The following is a 22,651-nucleotide window of genomic DNA, read 5'->3' on the forward strand; positions in this document are numbered from 1 at the left end:
AATTATTTCTCCCTATTTTAAAACATATTTACTCTCAGCCCATATACAGTCAATATGTTAGGTCTGTGATCATCTTCCCAGAGACAATCAACATTTCTTGTTAGTGTTTCTTAGGCTTCTGTTCTGAAAGAAAGCTCCGTATCAAGCTTATCTGTCTTCATACGAAAATATTTCAATAAAAATTTAAAAACAGGATGGAGATTCATTGGTTACCTATATAAATAAAAATAAAATTCCTGCTAAATGTATATTCTTTTTGTGTTTCAAGCTCAAGTCAACTATAAGTTGCATAATTGTCATACTGTGATCTGTAGGAGACATATAAAAATGCTATTTATTAATAAAGAGCCATGAAGAATAGTCATTTGCAATTCACGGGATCTAATAAAAGAAAGCAAAGTGCTTTTTTACCAACCTGGGCTGAGAAACCACAGAAGAAACCAAACCAGAAATGCACAAGTGTGAATGCAAAATTCTTATAGAAGAAATAGCATAAGAATTTGCACATTCGGAAATAGGACCACCTTCCATGAACAAGGAGAAGCCTTTGGAGGTATCTAAATTGTGCAAATGAATAGTCACTGGCTAAGACTGCCTGCAGTCCTTCCTGGCCGCTGATGCCAACGCCAATGTGAGCACCTACAAAGGAAGAGAGGAGCACTTTCATTCCCCAAACAAAGATACAATCACTTTTAAGTCATTATTTATCTATAGAAATCTTATAGCTATAGCATTTATAATTTTTCGCGTATATTATCTTATGAAACACCATTAGTTAGGTATTTGTCCTCGTTTTCCAAAAGAGAAAACTGGCCCGAGAATTTCAGTAATTTGCGCAAGGTTTTACGATTTGTAAGTGGCAAAGCTGGAACTAACCCCAAATGTCGGGACTGTGGATCCGGTGCTCATTCCTTCCACCGTAGCTAGTTACCATTTAATATAAGGTGACAGGTTTCCTTTTCTAGCCTAAAAACACACAGGTGATTTATTTAAAGGCCAAGGTTTTTCTATGAATGCTAATAATGCCGAATGTATTAGACCCAGGAAGTATTCACTTTAGAACCAGCGGTAAAATTGAATTACCATGTAATCTCCATTGCATCTTGCCAAATGCTGAACCCGAGGACTCCCCATCTACAGCAGACCCTATTGAGTGAATATCCTCTTACTTTTGATCATGCTGACATCATTGGCTCCATCGCCTATGGCTAAAGTGACAGCATTCCTGCAGTTCTTCACCAGCTCTACTACTTGGGCTTTCTGAAGTGGGGTGACTCGGCAGCAAACCACAGTCTTACACATGCAGGCGAGTTCTAGGAGATCGTTCTTGACATCACTTTCTAGGGCATGGGCCTATGTTATTAAGAAGAAAAAAAAAATCCAGATTAGAACAAGACCTAATCAATGAGAGACGTCATTTGGAAAGATTTCTTGTTTCTCAACTGATTTCTTTTCTAAATAGTTTAATTCATTCCAACAAGTCATTGATGACCCAGAGTCACACAAACAACAACTAAAGAAATGAGCACTAAACTCCTATTAAGTGCCAAGGAATTTTAGAATAAAAATAAGAAGACACAGTGCCCTTGTGTGTCCTCCTTGGCACACTACCATGTTGCGCGGGTGAGACACAATGCAACGCCAGAAAAGTTCCAGGATCCACTAAAAGAAAGGAAAGCAAAAGACAGAACCCATCCACCATCTCACCAAGTTGAGAATGAACTACAGAATGATAGGGACTTCTTTGCTCTCCGTGATGGAACTTTTGTTTCCTTTGCATTGTTGTTTTGTATATTTAGTGTTTGTTGTTGTGGTTGTTAATGGTGGGGCAAATGAAAAGCAGATGACCTGGAGATTAGCCCTTGAAAAACAAAGTGACTGAGATCAAGGGAGCCCTGTGCAAAAGGGGGGGGACATGCAACCTGCTTTCCAACCAATTCCAGCCTTGCTCCTCTCCAAATACACACAATCTTTATGTATGCCAAGAAATGACTGAAAAAGAGAACACAATCCTTTGCAGTTAACTGTGCAATGTTTTCTAGAAAACATCTCACTGTACATTATTTAATAAACACATTAAAAGGAAACAGGAATCCACCTAAAGTTTGAGTTATCAGTGTCTCTGAATGACTCTCTAGCAAGATATTCACAGCCCATCATAATCTGGCCCCTGTATTCCTTTTGAGTTCTGTCTTCTACCACCTTTAAGTTTACTCTGTACTCTCCTCATGCCAAATTGTTTGTTTCCATAATGTGATAGGTTCTTTTTTTTGACTCTGTGCCTTTGTCCTTGCTGCTTCTGTGCCTGGAAACATCACTTCCTCCAGGAAGTCTTCCCTGACTTTCACACAAGAAACTAAACGTGCCTGTCTCTATGCTCTCAAAGCTCTGTGTTCATTCCTCTACATAGTATTTGTCATACCACTGTGAGATTAGCTCTCCCACTAGACGGCAATCCCTAAAACAAGAACCGTGTTCTAGGGGATGCCTGGGTGGCTCAGTCGGTTAAACATCTGCCCTTGGCTCAAGTCACGATCCCAGGGTCCTGGGATGGAGCCCCGCGTCCAGCTCCCTGCTCAGTGGGGAGCCTGCTTCTCCCTCTCCTCCCCGCTCCTGCTCTCGCTACCTCTGTCACTATTTTTGTCTGTCTCTCTCTCAAATAAATAAATAAAATCTTAAACAAAACAAAACAAAAAAGTGTTCTATTCACATTCTTATCCTCAGGCTCCATCATCTTGACCTGGGCATGTAATAAATGTTAATGGTATCAATGAAAGGATGGGTGAATGAGTATAAAACAGGACTCTGATGTAGAAAAGTCTTACGTAAAAACCTATGATTCCTACGGGAAATAGTGAGCTAGCTTTCTCAAATATAATTGCCCTTTCTTAAAGAGAAAGCATGTAACCGTCTTGCTTATAATGGTCCCCTTTTCTCTCTCTCATTTTATCATCAAGTGAAAACCTAGACTCGGACTCTGATAAAGAAGGACCCAATTCCATTCTGCAAAGCATTGAGATTTGAAGAAAACTGGGATCATGATTCGCTTTAAAAACAAGCAAAAACAAAAACAAAAACAAAACGCTTCTGACCATACCAGCAGAAATGTGTTCAATTCTCTTTAGATGAAAAATGACACTTCATGGTTTCATAAGCTTCGGGCTTTGAAGCTGAAAGGGCTCTTGAAGAGCATCTATCTTAGCTCTTTGTTTCAACAGCTTTAGAGACAAAGAAAAACTATCATACATTATCACCTGAGTATTCTAACCCACCCCACACCGCCCGCTTCTTTGAGCCTGAGGGAAAGTCAAAGTACAAGTCATCAGGAACCTTTCCGTATTGTAGTCCCTGGGCAATTCAGCTTGGAGGCCACCAGCTCCAAGTCCCAGCTGACAGGCTTATAATTTTCAGTTGCTGCTCATTTGTGCGAGGGAGAAGTTCGTGTCATCTGGACAAACTTTCGACTGAGCTTGGCCTGCAGCTGAGCTCTGTAACTTTCCATGGTGTAGAAGGCAACACATCATTATGTCTGGAATCCAGCTGGATAATGCTCTAAGCTCTAAGAGCTAGCAGACAGCTGATCACAAGGGGGAAAATGCAATATACTCATATCCAACTTCTTTTGTCCTCTAAGAAACTGTCTACAAGAAGATACATTTATTTTCCAAACTCCAAAAGTGAAAAATGATCATCAAAGCTGGGGAAAGATGTGAGATTAGCTCTTTGGGCATATAAATGATAATTTCACTGGAGTGCAATCAGAGCTTTTGTTTTCTAAATTAGAAACTCGGAAGAGTGTTTTGATATTTGTTCAAGATTTGGAACCTGAACTACATTAAAAGCACAATGCAAGTTTATTCTATTACGACAAGAACCAGATTTCCTAATCAAAGCAAATTGTTTGGCATGGCTGTAAAATACTGCTATTTAGAAAAGCCACCAGAGGTATCGTAATGGCAATAATTTGGTGTGGTAATTATACGAAGATCGGGTTCTGCTCTGCCGAATCACAAACATCGGCAAGAAGAATGATTGCAATACATCCGACAGTTGCATTATTTTAATGAAATAACAGGGAGCTGTGACACTCGCCTTTAGAAAAGCACTTAAACAATACTGCTAAATGGTCTACAGTCATTTAGGCAAGATTGATATTCTGTGAACACAGTATTTCTTTGGATCCTCTCTGTCACTGTGGTGGTTCAAGCAATAATGTATGAAATATATATCAGAAGTTGCCTTTCCCCTTGCAAACAGGAAATCATTGTGTATACCCTGTTTTCTAGTGGTGTTATTTGTTTGGAAAACACAAAAGGAGATCTCATTATGACAGCACAAAAGAGACAATTATTGGGATAAAGAAAAAGAAAGAACAAAAGCCTTAAGCAAACTCACCAAACTGTGGCCATTTATGACTAAGGCATAATCTCCTGTTATGGTTTCTTCTACAACTGAGTCCAGCTCCAGCTGCTGTTTTTCAAAAACTACATGGCCGTTGGAAGAACTTCTGTTTTGTCCAAACAAATTTTCCTTTGCTTTTCTTGAAGGAGAGGGGGGGAAACAAATCATAACCAGTATACAGAGCATACCTATTACGCTAACAAGAGACTGGCCTAGAGGTAAATTCATTCCGTCACTATACAGATACACCACGGCATAAGATTCAGTTACAGTAAAGCAAGCTGGATGATTCCTTGTGATGGGGAGACCAGAGCAAATCTGCAAATTCCAGGAAGCAGGAAAGTAAACATAATGAAAACAGAATCATTTTGAACGTTTACAATTACCTGAAATCTAAATTACCATCTTGAGCTGGGCTGGAAGTGGGGGCTCTCGATATATTTGGCATATAAGGTGGCCTGAGCTTCACTGACTTCAGAACCACTGGTCTGGCGTGCAATATTGTTAAATATTGAAAAGGGAAAGACTAAAGAGAATTGATGAAATCTTCTAGGAATTCCAGAATACCAATATATAAAATAAATTCATTAATTTCCAGAACACTGTCATATGATCTGGGTTAAAACAGCAGTCTTTTAAGAAGCACATTTTCTAAAAATGTGACAAAACTAAAGGATGGCATTTACTGAACTGGCATAGTCATTAGAATATCATGGACTGTTTTAAGTGAAAATTGTACTCAAACAACAGAATAAATCTTCTGGGAAAGAAAATACAGACACCAAGAGGAGAGGGTCATTCCAATGGAAACTCCTTCCAATGCCCCAGATCTAATTAGTGGTAGAAAAATCCTGCTCACACTCATCCATCTCTGTTATTTAAGAGGAAGATTGTATGGTCACTTAACATACTTAGAAGAGGCATTTTACTCTCCTCTTCAAAATGGAAAGACAATGCCTTTAATGGAGGGGAAATTTCCTCTCTGAGGACCCTCAGATGACAGGCTTTGAAGTAACATAGGGCAAGCTAACATGACTCTAGGACTTTCAGCCACAACCAGAGAGCTAACATGGCAAATGCTCCCTGAAGATGAGAGCCAAAGCCGGCCACCGATATGTTAGGCCACAACTCGAAACCACAAAATGAGCGCCCTGGAGCAAATGGGGAGTGGGAGGCCAGAAAATGGATGTTTTGGCTTACAGCAAAATGAAATGGTTCCCCAAAGGCTCACCCTATATAGAAAACATTTATTAAAATGGTTTTATGATGTAAAAAGAAGAGAATGTTCACTGTACAAAACCAACTATTTTAGCTCTTAGCTTTCTAATTATATGAAAATGTAACACTAATTGTTTACATGTAAAGTCTTAAACACACACACACACACACACACACACACACACCCTTATCTTCTGGCTCAACATCTCCTTCTGCTGTCCAGGACCAAAAGCACAGCCTGCATTTAAAAACCCAAGGAACCAAGAGATTACATGCCCTGGCTCCAAGAATGATATCATGCACTTAGCAATCAGTCTGCAGAATCAGAGAAAAAGCTTTATAAAGTCAGAGTGCTATGTGTGAAATTTAGGAAGTTAAGGTGGGGGAGGGGGTGGAGAACAGACATGAAAAATCACTGTTTAGTGGGAGAATCAGACTTGCACATCAGATAACCATGTCAAGGAGCCCCCCTAACAGTCATGAAAATTGACTGTCCCGTATAATGAGGAAAGCTGGAGAACAAGCTCCTCAGAAGAAAGCATTTCTCTGACAATGTGGCAGAGCTCATAAATTGGCTCTTAAGAAAGCACCAAAGGGCAACCATCTCCCGAGGTTTCCTTTTTAGTAAAGTTCTCACTCGCTGTATAAATGACTCAATCTCTGTTTTCCCCCCAGAGAATAAAAACATTCCAAAGAAGGGTGAAGTTCATGAAAGTATTGGCTGAAATTCTATTTACTTAGGATTTTTTTCCCCCTAAACTGTCTTCCTAACATCTCCAGGCAGAAAAGGGACAGTTTTTTGGGCTCGGCTTAAATTCCGACTGCGTTCCCTCCACACGGGCCAACCCTCCTCACAAGACAGGGCTCACGTATTTTCTTACCTCTGCCCATGCTCTATAGCGATCATTTCTTTCTCTTCCTGGAACTTAGCTCTTAAAACACCAGCTCGTTCTTGAAAAAAATTATTAGGAAGGGAAAAACTACACGTGACTCCCTTTATTGAAGAGGAACTATACATTTTTGTAGGCATAACACCCAGTGCTTAACCACAGAACACAAATAACAAATGCTAAAACAAAAGAAGGCCTGTGTTTTCCCAAGCTATGTAATGAAGGGCAGTCTACTGGAATGCTGGCACGCAGAAATGCATTAGTGGCTGAGGCGACCATGGCTTTCACAGCCCTGTGCCACCGCAAACACGGCAGAGCATAGCTGGGTGCACGGTGGCTTGTATGCGCTCTAGAAAGAAAAGAGATGGCATGCTCGTAAGGCACTCTGTGTTCAAACATGACACGGACCTGTTAGGAAACCATGGCATCTTGTTTTAAAGAAGACAAGCCTGACTTCAATATAAGAGCACTGAGTTCGGAACCTGGAGAGCTGGGCTCAGGCCCGAGGTCTTGCCTCTGACATCTCCTTTGCCCACAGTTGGGTGATCTGACCCCTAGCCACTTGACAAGTTAGTTACAGACCCAGCATAGAACCCAGGTCTTCAAATTCCTAGTTCTCAGTCTATTGCACTAAACTGGTTACACATAGGGTCACCCACAGGCTGCCTCTAGGACGGGACAAAGACAGTGCAGGAGGGGCAGTTATGGGACAGCACCACCCTGCCAACAGCAGAGAAAGGGAGGAAGTGCATGAAATTTTTATTTTAAGCCCCAGCTCCATCCCTTACTACCCATGTGATCTATAAGACACTCAACCCCTAAACCTGGGTTTTATTAGAAATTAGGGGAACGGGACAGCCCATCAGACTTGTTGACACCAGGTAGGAAAACCTGGGCAGCTACACCAGTGTGTATTAGAACATTGCCAAGATTTCTTAGTACTCTAAAATGTTATGGTTTATGACAGAAACCTAACCTACTAAAACATTTTTCCTGGGTAACTAGAAGTTGGAAATGAGGAATGAGATGCATTTTGTTTGGCCTGCACAGTGTTTTTAAAAATCTGTATGAGTTTATGGACATCACGATGTTCACCTTCACCAAAGGCTCCACCACTCCCTAATGTCTCATATATAGCAGAGATCACACAACTAATGTTACCTGCCTGGTTCTGGAGCCATTTGCATTTGAGAACTCTGTTCATTCAAACAAGTAACTTTCTACCAAGTAGTGCTCAAAGAAGTGCAACATGTATTTTGCTGATTGAAGAAGAAATACCAATTCCTAGGTATATCACCAGAATATTTCTCAGAAGCAGTAGAGTCACATCATGGTTTAATTAGTTATAGAACATGAATTTTTCCAACAAAACATGGCACCGATACAACAAAAATGAAACGTGGAGTGAGTTTGCCTGTCAGCCCAAGCAAAATTACATTCCCAGTCTGTCTTCCTTTGGGCAGAAGACGTATGTATTAGTGAAGTGTAATCAATGTGGTAATCTTCTGAGAAACCATCACAGGGTTTAACTGTAGATTTCTGGGCATGGCTTTAATATTAAAAGAGTTATGATGGCAAAATTAACTCAGGACTCAAAGTGGCTAAAACAGTTTCGTGACATTAAATTTGAAACAAGCCATATGCATGATATGCATAAAAATCATATATCCATGTTTATGAAATAATCCAAACACATTTGAGAGGTTTAAATATAGCCATTTAGGTCATTTCTTTCTAATAGCTATTGTCACTTAGATCCTGTTCTTTTGATACACTTTTTGGGGTTGTTTTTGCATGAACTCCCACTGAACTCAACAGCATAAAACAAGAAAACTGAATGGTACAAATTTATGACTTTAATATTTCATTCCCCAAACTATGGGTTTAGACATAAGTAGCCCAGATTAGGATTAGAGACAGCACCTTTGGCAGTAAGTTTTCTTGGATTCTCTGTTTCCCCCAATCCTAATATTAAGCAAATGCATACTACAAATGTATTCATTCCTCTTATACAGAATTTTCTACCATGCATTGCCTCCCTTAGACTCTGAGAATGCGGTTACCTTCAAGTCTGGGTTAAGATACACATTATTGGCTAGTCAGTTAAGCAAGATGGCCTCAAGGGTCCTGAAGTAATTAGTCTAGACAGAAATTCCTTATTTTCCCCCCTGAATATTTTTTCTTCTCATTAAAAAAATCTTTTGGCTTTTTTCCCCAATTATGACTGTATTGAATGAACACTATTACAATTTCAGATAATATGAAGAGCCATAAAGAACAAAGCAAACACAATCCACAATTCCATCTCTCAGACAAAACCACCGTATATAACCTCCAGAGTATAATGGGTAGGTAAAGGACAGATAGGGATATAGCTGTATAGTGTTTTACACATATATACATACATATATACAAATACATACTTTCTTTGGAAAAAAGGGATCATACGATGCATGATATTTTGTAATCTAATTTTTCAATTAAATATATCATGGACATCGTTCTTTTTTAGTTTTTTATTATTTATTGTAAAAGTAAGAGAAAAACACAAATATATATTAAGCTATATGAAGTTGTAAGATATGATAGGAACTGTTTTCATTATAATTATAAATTGCATCATATAACATCCAGGATTATTCCTTAGAATTCTTTCCCTCCGAATTCTATTCCTTAGAAGTATTTCCTTCAGAATTCTATTGTAATTATGTTTAGGCCATCTATCTACCAAGCACACAACAACAAACTGAAAGAACAATTGTGTCTGCTACAGTCTCTACTAGTCAATAAATCTGTCAATCAAATATCAAATAAAATCTGATCATCTCTAATATGCCTAGTTCAGTGCCAGGAATGGCAGAAGATATGAAAGCATACAACATAGTTCCTGTCCTCAAGAAAGTTTTCCAAGATTGGCATTTACCTTCTTGGAAAATCCAAAATATTTACTAGGACACATATCTTTAAAATGACAATGTGAGAATGACCAGGAGTGCTTTAGACATTTTTTTTTTCATTTGTCCCAGATACTTATTTTTTTTTCTTTTCAATATAAATTCAAGTAATTAACATATAATGTATTATTTGTTTCAGGGGTACAGGTTTGTGATTCATCAGTCTTATATAATACCTAGTACTCATTACAACACATACCCTCCCTAATGTCCATCACCCAGTGGCCCCATCCTCCTCACCCTTCTCCCCTCCAGCAACCCTCAGTTTGTTTCCTAAGATTAAGAGTCTCTTACAGTTTGTCTCCCTCTCTGGTTTTGTCTTGTTTCATTTTTTCCTCTTTTCCCCTATGATCCTCTGCAATGTCAATAAACACATAATCACTTTTAATAACTGCACAGTATCCCATTGCCAGCATATGTCATAGTAATTAACAAAATCCCTTGTGGCTGGGTATTTGAGCATTTTCTGATTTTCTATTATAACTGATGCAGCAATCAATATTTCTTTATATACATATTCAGATATTTATCCGCTTGTTTAAGGACAATTCCCAGAAATATCATTGGATCAAAAGTGTACATATATGTAATTTTGAAATATGTTGTGAGTTTGCCCTCTATAAAGTTTCTAACAACTTACACTCCCAACAACAATTTATAAGAATTCATGTTTCTGCACATGCCTTCCACATAATGACAGTTATGCCATCTACTTAGTCAACCAAAGGTAGCTGGATAAAATCTTAAGATAGTAACTTTGGTTCCCTACTCCCTCTGCAATCACCACCACTACAGCAGATGACCCTCTTTACTCAGACGCATACCTTGCCTCAAGAGATCTCACAGAGCCAAATACAGAGGGAACAAAAAGAGTCAAGATACTCCTTTTTGAGTACCAAAATAGACTCTTGAAACTCATAGCAGCATTCATCTTGAATTTCGTTAATGGGCTTTTTGAGAGGGAAGAAAAAATTCTCCAAGTTTCAAAAGACTAATCCTTAAAGAAATCAAGGCATAAACTGTAGAAAGCCCATCCAAGCCTAGGAGACTATGAAGAGAAGCTTAGATGCTGGTGAGTCATTAAAGAAAGCTGGGTCCTAACTCACACCCTGGACCAGTAGTGGATGGAGGATTCTGTGGGTAACGGAATCCTCAGATGAGTTTTTGGGAATCTGAGGATGGAATAGCTGCCACGTGAGGTATGGTGACAAAGAAGATACCAGAGTAAAGGGATTTCAGGAACAGAGGTGGCCCTGTGAGAGCTTAAGTCCTCTCAGATACACAGATGAATTCAGAGCAGCCACACTTTCCTATTTCCCCAGGAGCAACTGGAAGTGAGCCAGGAGGGTCAGCCGGCAACCCAGCGAGGCAGGAGACCAGACACGGACACAGAAGTGAGAAGCGCTAGATGTCGGCAGGTAGATGCTAAGGATCAGTGACAGACGGGGCAACTGGGCGTCCTAGACTCAATTTACCCCAACGTGCCTAGTTTAATTGTTCTGTCATAAGGCAGAAAGGGGTTCAAGTTCAGTTTTATAAAATTTAAAGAGTTTTCGTTCCTGCACAGTTGAGTGTATTCTGGGCTGTGAAAGTCAGACAAGAAATGACAAAGCCTCCTACTTCTCTCCACGTCCAATCAAATTCCGAGTCCTATCCATACGACCACCAAAAGAGCTGTCAGTTTCATTCCACTCTTTTGGCCTCAGTGCCTTAGTTCAACCTTATAATCTCTAAATTCGGGTATTCCAGCAGCTTCCTGACCCATCTGCCCATACTGTTAATTTTCCCATCACACATACTCCATCCGTCCTGCCCCTGGAGTGCTGTTTCATAAACGCAGAGCTGGGTTTGGTACTCATCTGCTAAGGAGCTATTCACATCCACCCAATAACGTTAGGATGAAGTATAACCACTTGCATTTGTCACTCACTCACCAATCTGTCTCTGAAAAAATGGTCCTCACCCTTAGTTCTATCATACACTCTAGCTACAACATGGAATATTGCTTCAAAATAGAACATGATTTCCTTCCTGTTTCTATGCCTTCATGTGTGCTGTTCCATCAACCTGCAATATCCTTATCCAATGTAGCCAATTGAGGAAGGGATCCATGAAGGTTGCAATAGAGGTCAGAGTGTTGTTTTCAGTATCTTAAGAAGGTTAATAAAAATATAGATTGCTCTATGATAAGAATGTATAGATCGACCACTTTTTCTTAACTATTGTGTTATTTTTAGCTACCATTACATCAACTGGGTGTAGAAACCTGCTGTATCATGCTGGTTAGCAGCTGATTGCCTATGTCTTCGCACAATGCATATTGGGAAATCTAATTATGACTGATATAATCTTATTATTTATGTAATTTTAATATAGACTTCACAGAGTCTCCTGGGGAAATGTTAATAAAAGTGGTCCCTGTTGTGGGAACAATGGCTGAAGAAATGAGAAAAAGGAGAAGGGAGGAAATGGAAAGAGAGGGAGAAGGCAAGAAGGGTGCTCATTGAATGTCCACAAATCTTTACATTCTTACCTCTTTTAATGTCCCAAATAAAATAATCTACAGAGTAGATATTTGTATATTTTCCCATTTACAAACGAGGAAACAAATCAAAGAGAGGTTGAATAGAATATTTAAAGTAACTCAACCTGTCAATGAGTATGAAGTCGAGATTCCAACTTGGGTCCAACTAACACGAAGCCCATATCCTTCCTCTTAAATCTGCTGTCTCTCCCTGGAATTTATTTTGCTCTCATCACTACTCTGGTGTGTGACCTCAAGGGAATCAGTAAGATGCCCCAACAATTACATTTTTTATATCTATCATTTAAAGGGAGTAAGAACACATCCAAGGTATGTTTAGAGAGACATGTGGCAAGTGATTCGGTGCACAGTCTCTGGGACCACGCTAGATTCAAATACCAGCTGAACCATTAGTCAGTTGTGAAACTTCAGGCATGTTATTTACCCTATCGTTGCCTCAACTTCCTGATCTGTAAAATAAGGATAATGATAATGCTTACCACTGGGTTGCTTTGGGAATGAAATGTAATACATGTATCCTGCTTATAACAGTGCCCCAGGCACTGTCTCAAAGCATTAGCACTAGGCGTATTACGGTCTAGATCTGTTCACATCCATCTTCCTTCAGCCAGAGTTAAATTCCAACCCCCAAAAAGGTCATTTAAAGAGATTTTCTTAAAACATTGGTTATTAGTAAATAAATTCTTAATATTTCCCCCAATTTCCCAATGTATTTGGCAAAGACTTGCAATTTCGGTCTTATCTTCTAACCAGCATGTACAGCAGTTTTCTACTGGGAGTAAAACAGTGTGGAAGTTGGGAAATTTGATCTACAAGTAGCAATCGGTGGTGTTGACAGTTAAGACTTCCTTTCTTTTCAAGGTCCAGAAGAAAAGTGTAATGATGGAGACACATTCAGGAAGCCCATAGTGTTCCTCTGTTGTGTTGAGAGGAGGTTAGAGCCATCAAGAATGTAGCAAGATATAAGCAGTTTGCCTCTAATGCAATAATCTGCTTGGCCAGACCCAAAATGGACTGAGCTTAGAGATGCTACTGCAAGCATGAGCAAGCTAAAATTGTTAGAAGACAGCATTTTTTAAAGTTCTGGGAAAATACTTACACAGACTTTTAAATAGAAAAAATAAAGGATAAAATTGGCAGATTCTAGGAAATGTTATTTCTCAAAATTTAATGTTTGTCCACGCTTACCTAATTCCAGCACTTATATATTTTCTGGTATTTGCAGGAGTTACACAGATTTCACAGAATTCTATTTCTCACCTGGGTTTAACAATTAGTATGTCAAAATACCTACTTTCTTTAATGCTGAAAGACTCTATTCCAACTTTATATACTATCTCCTCCAGCTGTGTTTTCCAAAGTTATCTGATCATAATTTCATCTAGGTGCCTATGAAAATACAAGTCCCCATCCCCCATCCCCTGGAGATTCTAAATTTGGGGACCAGAATGAAGCTAGAGAATTGCTATTTTAAACAAATGCCGTCATTGAATCTGATCACTCACCATATAAGAGCTACTCACCAATGCTTAGTTTTAAAGGATAATTCAATGTAAATGATTTCAAATCCTTTTCTAAAAATACTTGGAAAATGTTGGAGGCCTAAAGACGATGTTTCACTACTTACGTCAAACTTATCTTATGAATAGGAGTTTAGGAAACATGCAGGAGGAATTCTATTTCAAAGTAAGGCCACAGGAACTATAAAGGGACTTTCTACTTTCTCAACTATTCCTCCCTCCCTCTCTTCCTTTCTTCTTTAACACTTACCTGAGTTCTTCTCTGACTTCCACTGCTGTGTTCCCTGCTATAATGAACACATCATTCATGTCATCAGTCAGCATGTTGCAGGCATAGCCAATGTTGATGGCAGTTTCTGATACAAAATAAAACCCACCAGAGTGAGAACATCACTTAATTAAAGTTTTGAGGCATTACCCCTTAATGTCAGAGAGAGCATGATGAATGATAAAATCCAAGAAACCCAGAGCTAAATTCAAAGACCCAGGTTCCATGATCAAATTTGCCACTTGTTAAATGCATGGAGAAGCAGCAACATCTACGAATTCTCAACCTTCTCATCTAGTTTTTGAGTAAACTTGATTCCCAAAATTAGTATTTATGAAAATACCCTAAGGCCCTGTGATACAGTGAAAGGTGTAAATAAACAACTTTTTGCCTGATGTCCTAAATATTGCCTTTAAAGAGCTAAGATACGTAATTTAGCTATTATTCAATCTGATGTGGTAGACACATTGAAGAAACTCACAAATTGTTCAGTTGAACGGCAAAAATGTTCTTATGATAGATTGATAGTTCTCCCACACACAACACTGCCATTTTCCCATTAAGTAAATTCAAGTTTGGAATCTGACTATCACCTCAAAGACCACCCAGGACTGCGGCTACTAGGTAAGTGGAGAAGTACGCGATGTTGAGCAGACCGTCCTCCACTTCTGTAGAACTGGACCCTTGGATAGTTAGGTAGCCCTTCCATCCTCAGTAGGGTCATTTGTTTCTCATTCTATTGAGTCATTAGGTTCTTGCCAATTCTGTGGGATAATTAGACTTGCCCTAAGTCTGAAGGCAATTGATAAAATCTTAGCATACCCTTTGTATAAGCCACAGAAATGAAAGCTAAATAAGAGTAAACTTGGGTGTATTTGTAACTAAGTGAATAGATATGAATGTACCCACTGATCAGCATCAAACTCTAGGAAGTCTCTACTAACACACCACAGAGCTCAACTCTCTACTGTTTATTTTCTGTAATCAGTGATTTGGGAGAACACATGGAGAATGACTTATCATATCTACAAATCCTCCAATGTTCTAAAAAATATGTAACAAGTACATAGAATCTTGAAAACACATGTGTGTCAATTTATTAAATATTCTGGTTTACTGATGACCAAGCATAAAGTCATTTTTATTTTAACCATTACCACTAGCGAAAGATCCAAAATGTACTGATCCGTTTTCCTTCTTAGGAAACAGTACCCTAACCATAATGACTTGGCATTTTGTCATGTCTGAAAGTAGGTCAGCTCTCATTGTACCACTACATGAGCAATCCTGGAATTTAGCCTGGTTGCACTGGTACACCTGTGGTGATTGTTAAAATGCCAGAATATTTCCACACCAGTTGATAAACAGCCACCTCCCTGAGTCTCCCCAAAGCCTGCCTACTATCCTGACCCCGTCCGTACTATTCCCAAATCTCCCTCCGACAAGAAACTAAAGGAGTAGCCCCTGAGGTCTCCAATGTCCTGCTTCTGTGCTGTGCCTCGATCTGTTCTGACAGGGGGCAGTGCTCACGTGAAACAATAAACACTTTTTAATACCACTGTTGCCAACTGGTGAAACTATAGGTGAAACTATTATTTTAAGAAGTAATTGAGCTGAAATTCCACTGACTGAAGAGTATACTACAGAAGATATTCATTTGTTTCTGTTTTTAAATAATAAATTTCATAATATATTAGATTTCCTTTTTATATTTCAACTCTTCCCTATGTGAAGGGCTGTGTAAATATCTAATTCATTAAGCTTTCTGGTTAACTAAAATTTTGCCAGAGAAATTACCGCCCCCTCCTTCAAGATATCATCAACATCCATTTTCAATTTACCTTGTTTGTCTCCTGTTAGGACCCAGATCTTAATATTGGCCAGTGATAAGCTTGTAATTGTTTCAATAACACCCTCTTGTAACTTATCTTCCACAGCAGTGGCACCTAGTAGCTTCATTGAAAAATAGAGAAGATCTTATGTCAATGCAGGCAAACAACATCCACAATATCTATGGCTTTAAATCACAGAGTTCAGAGGTCAAGGAACATGAATTGAAGTGGAAGTTATGATTCATTGGTACAGCAAGCATCTTATTACGTGCAGCGATGGGTAGGGAAGGTCCTCAAGAGAAGGTTCTCAAATCAAGCCAACTGATAGTCACACCAATTAATGGCAGAGATCCTGGAGGTTAGAATTCACATGAGGCGTCTGATATGCTCAGATAACCTATTAGCAAAAACCATCAGAAGCCAGTTGGGCTTCTAAGAACTGAAGAACTCCCCAGCTGCTTCCCCACTTACACCTACATGGAAAGGTCCAAAGGAGAGCCCTAATCTCATAGTAAGGATCACAAAAAAGTAGAACCATTGTCCTAAATCAACAAACCAGCAGATGCCATAAACTAAAAAGTGATGGGTCTTGTGCAAGATTTCATCCAGAGATGAATATAACATGCTCCTTAGTACCTCATGATAGCTAAGCATCCTGACCACTGGGGTCTCAGGGAAAAGCAGTTTCTAAAATAGATCATACTCTGGGCAGCATAGATATCATCAGAACCTCATGGCCTGGGATGGTTTACAGCTATAGCCACTCTTCATGGAAAGTTTCCCCACTCTAAAAGGTAGGGGCGCCTGGGTGGCACAGCTGTTAAGCATCTGCCTTCGGCTAAGGGCATGATCCCGGTTATGGGATCGAGCCCCACATCAGGCTCCTCTGCTATGAGCCTGCTTCTTCCTCTCCCACTCCCCCTGCTTGTGTTCCCTCTCTCACTGGCTGTCTCTATCTCTGTCAAATAAATAAATAAAATCTAAAAAAAAAAATTAAAAATAAAAGGTAGATCATAAAGCGGGGGGGGGGGAAGGAAAAAAAAACAAAAACAAACAAACAAAAAAACCAACCAATATAACATCAAGGACATACCAGAGGCTGACAAAGACTAGAGATGTCACTATCTTCTACTTTGGGGAAACTTCCAACTGTATAAGCTATTGGTAATAGAAATAATCCTCTAGGCTCTCTAGGGCCATACATGGCAAACATGAAGCCAATGTATAAAGCATAACTCAGTGTTTGAAAGGGTAGCATCTACTATGTGAAAGATGATTTAGCAATGGATTATTCCTATGCTAGATCTCTAAACACATACTATCTCTTCTGTAAACACAAACCATCATGTTTTTAAATTCATACCATTAAATCCCTTTCAATTTCTTCATATAGCCCAGCTATCCGTTCATCCCTCTCGTCCATGAGAGCATTTGCATCTTCAAGCATCTGATGCCACTCTTTAAAGTACTTGTCATCCAGATCTCTGTATGCAATGGCCAAGGTTCGAAGGCCTTCCCCTGCAAATTCCTGCCAGAGCAGACATAGATTTAGGAAGCATCACAGAACAATAATCATGGTAATAACAGCAACAATAATGGGTAAGAATTTTTTCACTTAAATTCATTTTGTCCCAAGAGTATTACTTGGCCCTCTTGACCCCCAACTTTTTAATCCCCTTGGAAATGGGATATAATGTTTGTATTTTGTGTTTTATTTCTATGGGGTTAAAACACTCGGGGGAGCTACCCTTCCCCTTAAAGACAGCTGCAATGCTTGCTGCAGTGCCCTAGTTGAGAAGTGATCAACCATACCCATGATTTATCCATTTGAAGCAACATATATTGGTTCCAACCTATCCCCTGGCAGTAAGAGAGACCCAGCCTATTTCATGGCACATAGCCCTCAACTTCCAGGGCAGAAGAAAGGATCCTCAGGGGAACTATAACTCTCAAATCGAAGGCAGGAGCTCTCTCAAAAGATGGCAGCATGACATCTCACCAGTCTTGTCGCGTTCCCCCAATAATATAGCTCTGTCTAAAATTAACTGAGTCCTACTTCTGTTTGTGCTTGAAATCTTCCATAACAAAAAGTTATAAGTCAATTACAGATGAATAAATAAATGTTGGTCAGATAACAGAAGTTGAAGCATATTAAGGTTATAAGAATAAGCTCTAGGGGCAAAAGGGAGAGTGAGGCAGAAAAGTTAATATAGATATTTGCTTCTGGGAATCAAGGGGTGGAGGACGACTTTTACTTTTCATTCTAGATCATCTGTAAATTGTCTTACTTTTTGCCATATGAAAGTTTTATTTTAATAATGAAAATCCTTAGAAATTTTAAAAACACTATCAAGTCAGGTTATTTTTAAAAATTACTACTTTTGAGAAACTGATTTTGATGTAGTACTTAATAACTGGTCAAATTAATTGAAGAGTCATACTTTTCCTTTAGTGTCTCAGTAAACTGACGAACTCAAATGATACCTTTGGTGCTTTAGCCTTCTAATAGGAAAAAAATTAAAAAAATAAGTAAATAAATAAATAAATAAATAGGTAGATAGATAAATAAATAAATAAATCTGGGAGACTGGTAGTTGCTAAGTGTTTCACATAGCCACAATAGCTAGAAACATCTGTAGATTGCTTTGGGGAAATGCTAAAAACCTCCCACTTTGTCTAGGCCTCCAGTGGTCATTTTATGGGCCTCTACACTGCAAGCGTTTTTAGAACATTTCTCCTCCTTTGGGCATTGCCCCTGAGCATATCTTCTCTGTTGTGTTTTGGCTTATAGAACAGACATAGGTTTGTGATCAGGCACAAGTTACACGTGACACACCCTAATTCGGTAAATGGAAAGTAAATTCAGTGCATGCTGCAATGATGTGGTTTCACCCACAGAGGCCATAAGAAAAATTACCCAAATTTATCTTGTAGGCAGTTGGTAGTACACTGGACATTGTAATCACATTTTGCAAGACCACCACTGGGTCCCCTACTGATCTGAAAATCTAGTTACTGCCTCGTAATGATCTTTTTTGCAAGACCACCACTGGGTCCCCTACTGATCTGAAAATCTAGTTACTGCCTCGTAATGATCTTTTGTCCCCTTAATTCACAGAAACACTTCTTTGCCTTTAACTTGCAACCGCACTGGGCATGACCAGTGCTTTCCGCCCTGTTCTGCGCAACAGCCAATCAACTCTAAGACAGCATTACAAAAGGGGACAGATGATTTAAGTTATTTAATTAATGCATGAATCACAAGTTTAATCCTAAATAAGCATTTGAGCAAGGTCGTTTCCTACCTTATTAAACAATTCAAAATCAGTTATTAAGTATAAATTAAAAACCTCAGAATTTAAAGCCAAAACAAATAACGTGAATGAAGCAAAGAGCAAGTCGAATCGATATTACCTGGAAAAAAATCTCTTTTGCATAGAAATGTAACAAGACCAAATTAGACTTCCTATACTTTAGTATGAGAGGAAAATGTATGAAAATCCAGGGCCTTTGGTGTTTGAGCAATGGCAAAAATCAGATACTTATGATTCTAATGTTGTTTTCATAAAAAAAAAAAATTTAAAAAGACCATGCCGGCCTTCTGGAAGAGATTAAAAGAAAATCAAGAATGCTCTATTGGAAAGACAAAAACAATAGCTATGTTTGTAACCAATATTACTAAACCATCATTCTTTAAACTTAAAGTCAGGCAGAGTTTTTTGGTTTTGTTTTATTTGTTTGTTTGTTTTTTAAAGATCCAGGGAATGTTTTGTATTAAATATAGGCCTTGACAAAGGACATGATTCCTCAATAATTTTTTAAAGGACAGAAACCAATGAGGATATGAGTTTTGATCAGTTGCCCTTAAAGTTCATATTCGGTTAAATGGAACCTCAAATAAATATTAGAGAGACACGTGAATCTTCAGGTTTAAACCAGGTTAATGTTCATATTAATTCATAGACTCCTACTCTTTTGCCAAAGTGATGTGTCAAATTTAAATGGCATAAATGTATATGCCAAAGATTACTCCTGTTCCCTTCAGAAAGCTTTTGTAAAGAAATTATGCATAGTCTCAGAATGTGTGCATTTGGTAGTTTCAACATAAAGAATGTAAGTGACACATCATGATTTATGACCTGAACAGAAGGACCCCTGGAAGAGAAAGTTGGCTACTATTTTCCCCTCAGCATCTAAGCACGACCCTAAGCTATTCCCTGGGGCTAATCATAAGAAACTCCATTGGTGTCAGATACATTAGAACCCAAGGGGAAGCAACTGTCCTGTTCCTCTTCCCAGAACCAGTCTCCAAGGGAAGAAGCCTCAAACTGCAGGGGAGTTAGAACAGGTTTCCCTAGGTGTCCTGAGGCTTTCCCTGGCCAGTCAGGAGTATACACTCAGCGGCTATGTAAGACTGATCAGACTTTCAGCAGGGCAAGTATAGGGGTCCATGTGCCAGTTTCCAGACATTCACTGGCAGAGTTTCCTGTGCTTTCTATTTCAAAAGTCAGATCATTTTGTTGATATTTTAAAAATAAGACCTAATCATAGGAAGCACCAAAGGGCCATTGTGGTAAACTTCAGATAGAAACACTTACACTGAGATGGTCTGTCGTCAAAGTAAGAAGGTCTTCATTGGATGGATGAAGTTTTTCAAACAGAATAGTGTCTGCTCCTTTGGAATAAAGCTTTATCTGTCCTTCTGGGTTTCGAACTGAAAAGAAAAATTTTGCATAGTAGATAATCAACGAAATCTGTCAAAACTAGACTTTCCTAGGGCTCCAGCCAGGCAATTTGGAAATGGGCATAACATTTTAGCCAGTAGTAAGATATTCAGTGCCTTTAATTAGAAGGTCAGTATCTAAGTCACTTGGCCTTATTCCTGTTCTATTAACTTAGAAATAGTCCATCTACTGGAATCCTTTGATTTCCCAAACTTGGAAACAAGTGTTTTTATTCAGATGTGTATGACCTTACCATTTTCCTTGCCTACTATTTTGAAGGGTTGATACATTCAAATTAAGTCTTCTGGATCAAACAGAATTGAGAGCTCTGCCTGCCTGTCTCCTGGTGTGAAACTCAAAACCTACGGTAGGAGTCAACTATCATCGTTAAGGCCAAATGATCGCCACATGGAATTTCAGCCATTCAAAGCCATGCTTTTATGCACTTAGTTTTCCGTCCCTGCTGATGTTTTTCTTTACCCTCTTTACTCATTGGAAAAGCCCTTTCTTTCATTCTTGGTGGTTGGTTTTTCAGTCACAATCCTGGCCTGCAAGCATACCTCACAGGGGGCTTTCAAAATTAGTTTCTACCTTCTTTTAAGTGGAAGTCTGTGTCAGGGCTATGTTTTTAATCTGTCTCCCCCTCCCCAGGTTTGGGAATGATAGTCCTGAGAAGATCCCCTTCATTTCCAGTCTTTAAACCTTCCCCTGGCTGTCCCACATATTGCTGTTAAATCTTTTTTTCAAACTACAGAATACTTGGCCTATATTTGTAGGCTTGGTTTTACAGCTTGACACATACTAGGCCCTTAATTATTTGTTGAATGAATGAATGAATGAATGAATGAATGAATGAATACACGACAAGACATGACATGGCAATATATTTCTTTCCAGGAACTACCTACAATTTAAGACAACTTTCTGGGTCACAACATGATGGTCTGAACACTGACCCTCGCAAGCTTCATCTTATCAAAGATTGTCACATGCTTTCCACCCAATTATATCTTTTCTCTAAAAATAGATTGCCTCAAAACAAATGAATGTAAATATTGACTGCTATTAATTTAACGGAATATAAAATTTAGAACTTGACTTAAAGGAATATAAATACCAAAGTACGATAAATTAATTTCCCTTCTTACCTTTACCCTTACTTAAGACCATCTATTCTAGTTTCCTCCTGGCTTTGTACATATTTAATGCACTCTGGAAATTAAATTTTTTTGTCTTGAGACTTGTCTAGGGCTTGTCTTCTTTCCTAAAACCCCTGGTCAGCTCTCCTAGTTGCCAGAACTCATGCAGTTCTTGTAGTCTGGCTCTAATTCCCCACATTGGGGAAACAGAAAAAAGCATATATAATTTATCTAATTGTTCAAGCTGGGGGTCGGGGTAGGGAACATTTAATCCTAACTTTCTTTTGCTTTTCTTCTACAGCAATCCAATTTAATAATTTCTCCCATATTTTCTCCCTTCCATCACCAGAGCTATAAAGGCCAAGTATGTGCATCCCACTTTTACCAGTATGACTTCTCTGTGACTGTTGTTTATAGTCCAGGCTAGGACATCAGTTCGCAAACTTTTTGGTCTCAGAACCCCTATACACTCTTAAAATTTTCTGAGAACTCCCGGGCTTTTTAAAAGTGGGTTTCATTTTCACTGAAGGCAAAGATGGGGAAAAAAATAATAAATTGGGTTATATTTATCAATATTTACCATACTAGAAATTAAAATTGAGAAATCTTATTATATTACTATTATGACTAATATAATAATTATGATAATAAACATATTACGTATTAACAAATAACATTTCTATGAAAATAATTATAATCTCCACAACAAAAAAAAATTTAGTTTGGGGAGTGGCACTGTGTTACATGATTACAGTTCTCTTTAATGTCTGGCTTAAAAGACAGTTGGATTCTCATATCTGCTTCTGCAGTTCAATCTGTTGTGATATCACACATCACATGGCTTTTATAAAACTCCGCAGTATACTCATGAGAAAAAGAATGAAAAAGACAAATAACCTTAGTATTATTATGAAAATGCTTTTGTCCTTGTGCATCCTCTGAAAAGCTTCCAAGTTTTCTTAGGGTTCCCTAGACCACACATGGAGAATCACTGGTCTAGGAAATCACAAACCAATTATGATTTCTGCAAATCCCTTACCACCTCTTCATCTCAGTTTCTACATATGAAAAGGAGATATTTAAAAACTCTAACTTCTAAGGTCCTTTTCAATCTACATTTTTCTTATTCAGTAAAGATTTTTCCATTTCTTCCATGTTTT

General features: G+C 38.6%; 1 protein-coding gene across 6 annotated transcripts in view; it reads right to left on the minus strand.

Moving 5' to 3' along the window:
- Nucleotides 1-22,651, minus strand: part of ATP8B4 (ATPase phospholipid transporting 8B4 (putative)) — a 246,914-nt gene that overhangs the window by 38,344 nt on the left and 185,919 nt on the right. For all 6 annotated transcript variants that reach the window (XM_087859264.1, XM_045812106.2, XM_087859266.1 and 3 more), the window contains 7 exons: nucleotides 20,227-20,342; nucleotides 16,992-17,156; nucleotides 15,638-15,749; nucleotides 13,779-13,884; nucleotides 4,396-4,540; nucleotides 1,170-1,353; nucleotides 416-639 (listed from right to left, as the gene is read on the minus strand). In XM_087859264.1, the coding sequence (XP_087715390.1) occupies nucleotides 416-639; nucleotides 1,170-1,353; nucleotides 4,396-4,540; nucleotides 13,779-13,884; nucleotides 15,638-15,749; nucleotides 16,992-17,156; nucleotides 20,227-20,342 (1,052 nt within the window). The remainder of the gene's footprint in view (nucleotides 1-415; nucleotides 640-1,169; nucleotides 1,354-4,395; nucleotides 4,541-13,778; nucleotides 13,885-15,637; nucleotides 15,750-16,991; nucleotides 17,157-20,226; nucleotides 20,343-22,651) is intronic.

This window comes from Ursus americanus, chromosome 36 (genome assembly GCF_024610735.1).
Source record: "Ursus americanus isolate L20-20 chromosome 36, mUrsAme1.1.p, whole genome shotgun sequence".
In the NCBI taxonomy this organism is placed as follows: domain Eukaryota; kingdom Metazoa; phylum Chordata; class Mammalia; order Carnivora; family Ursidae; genus Ursus; species Ursus americanus.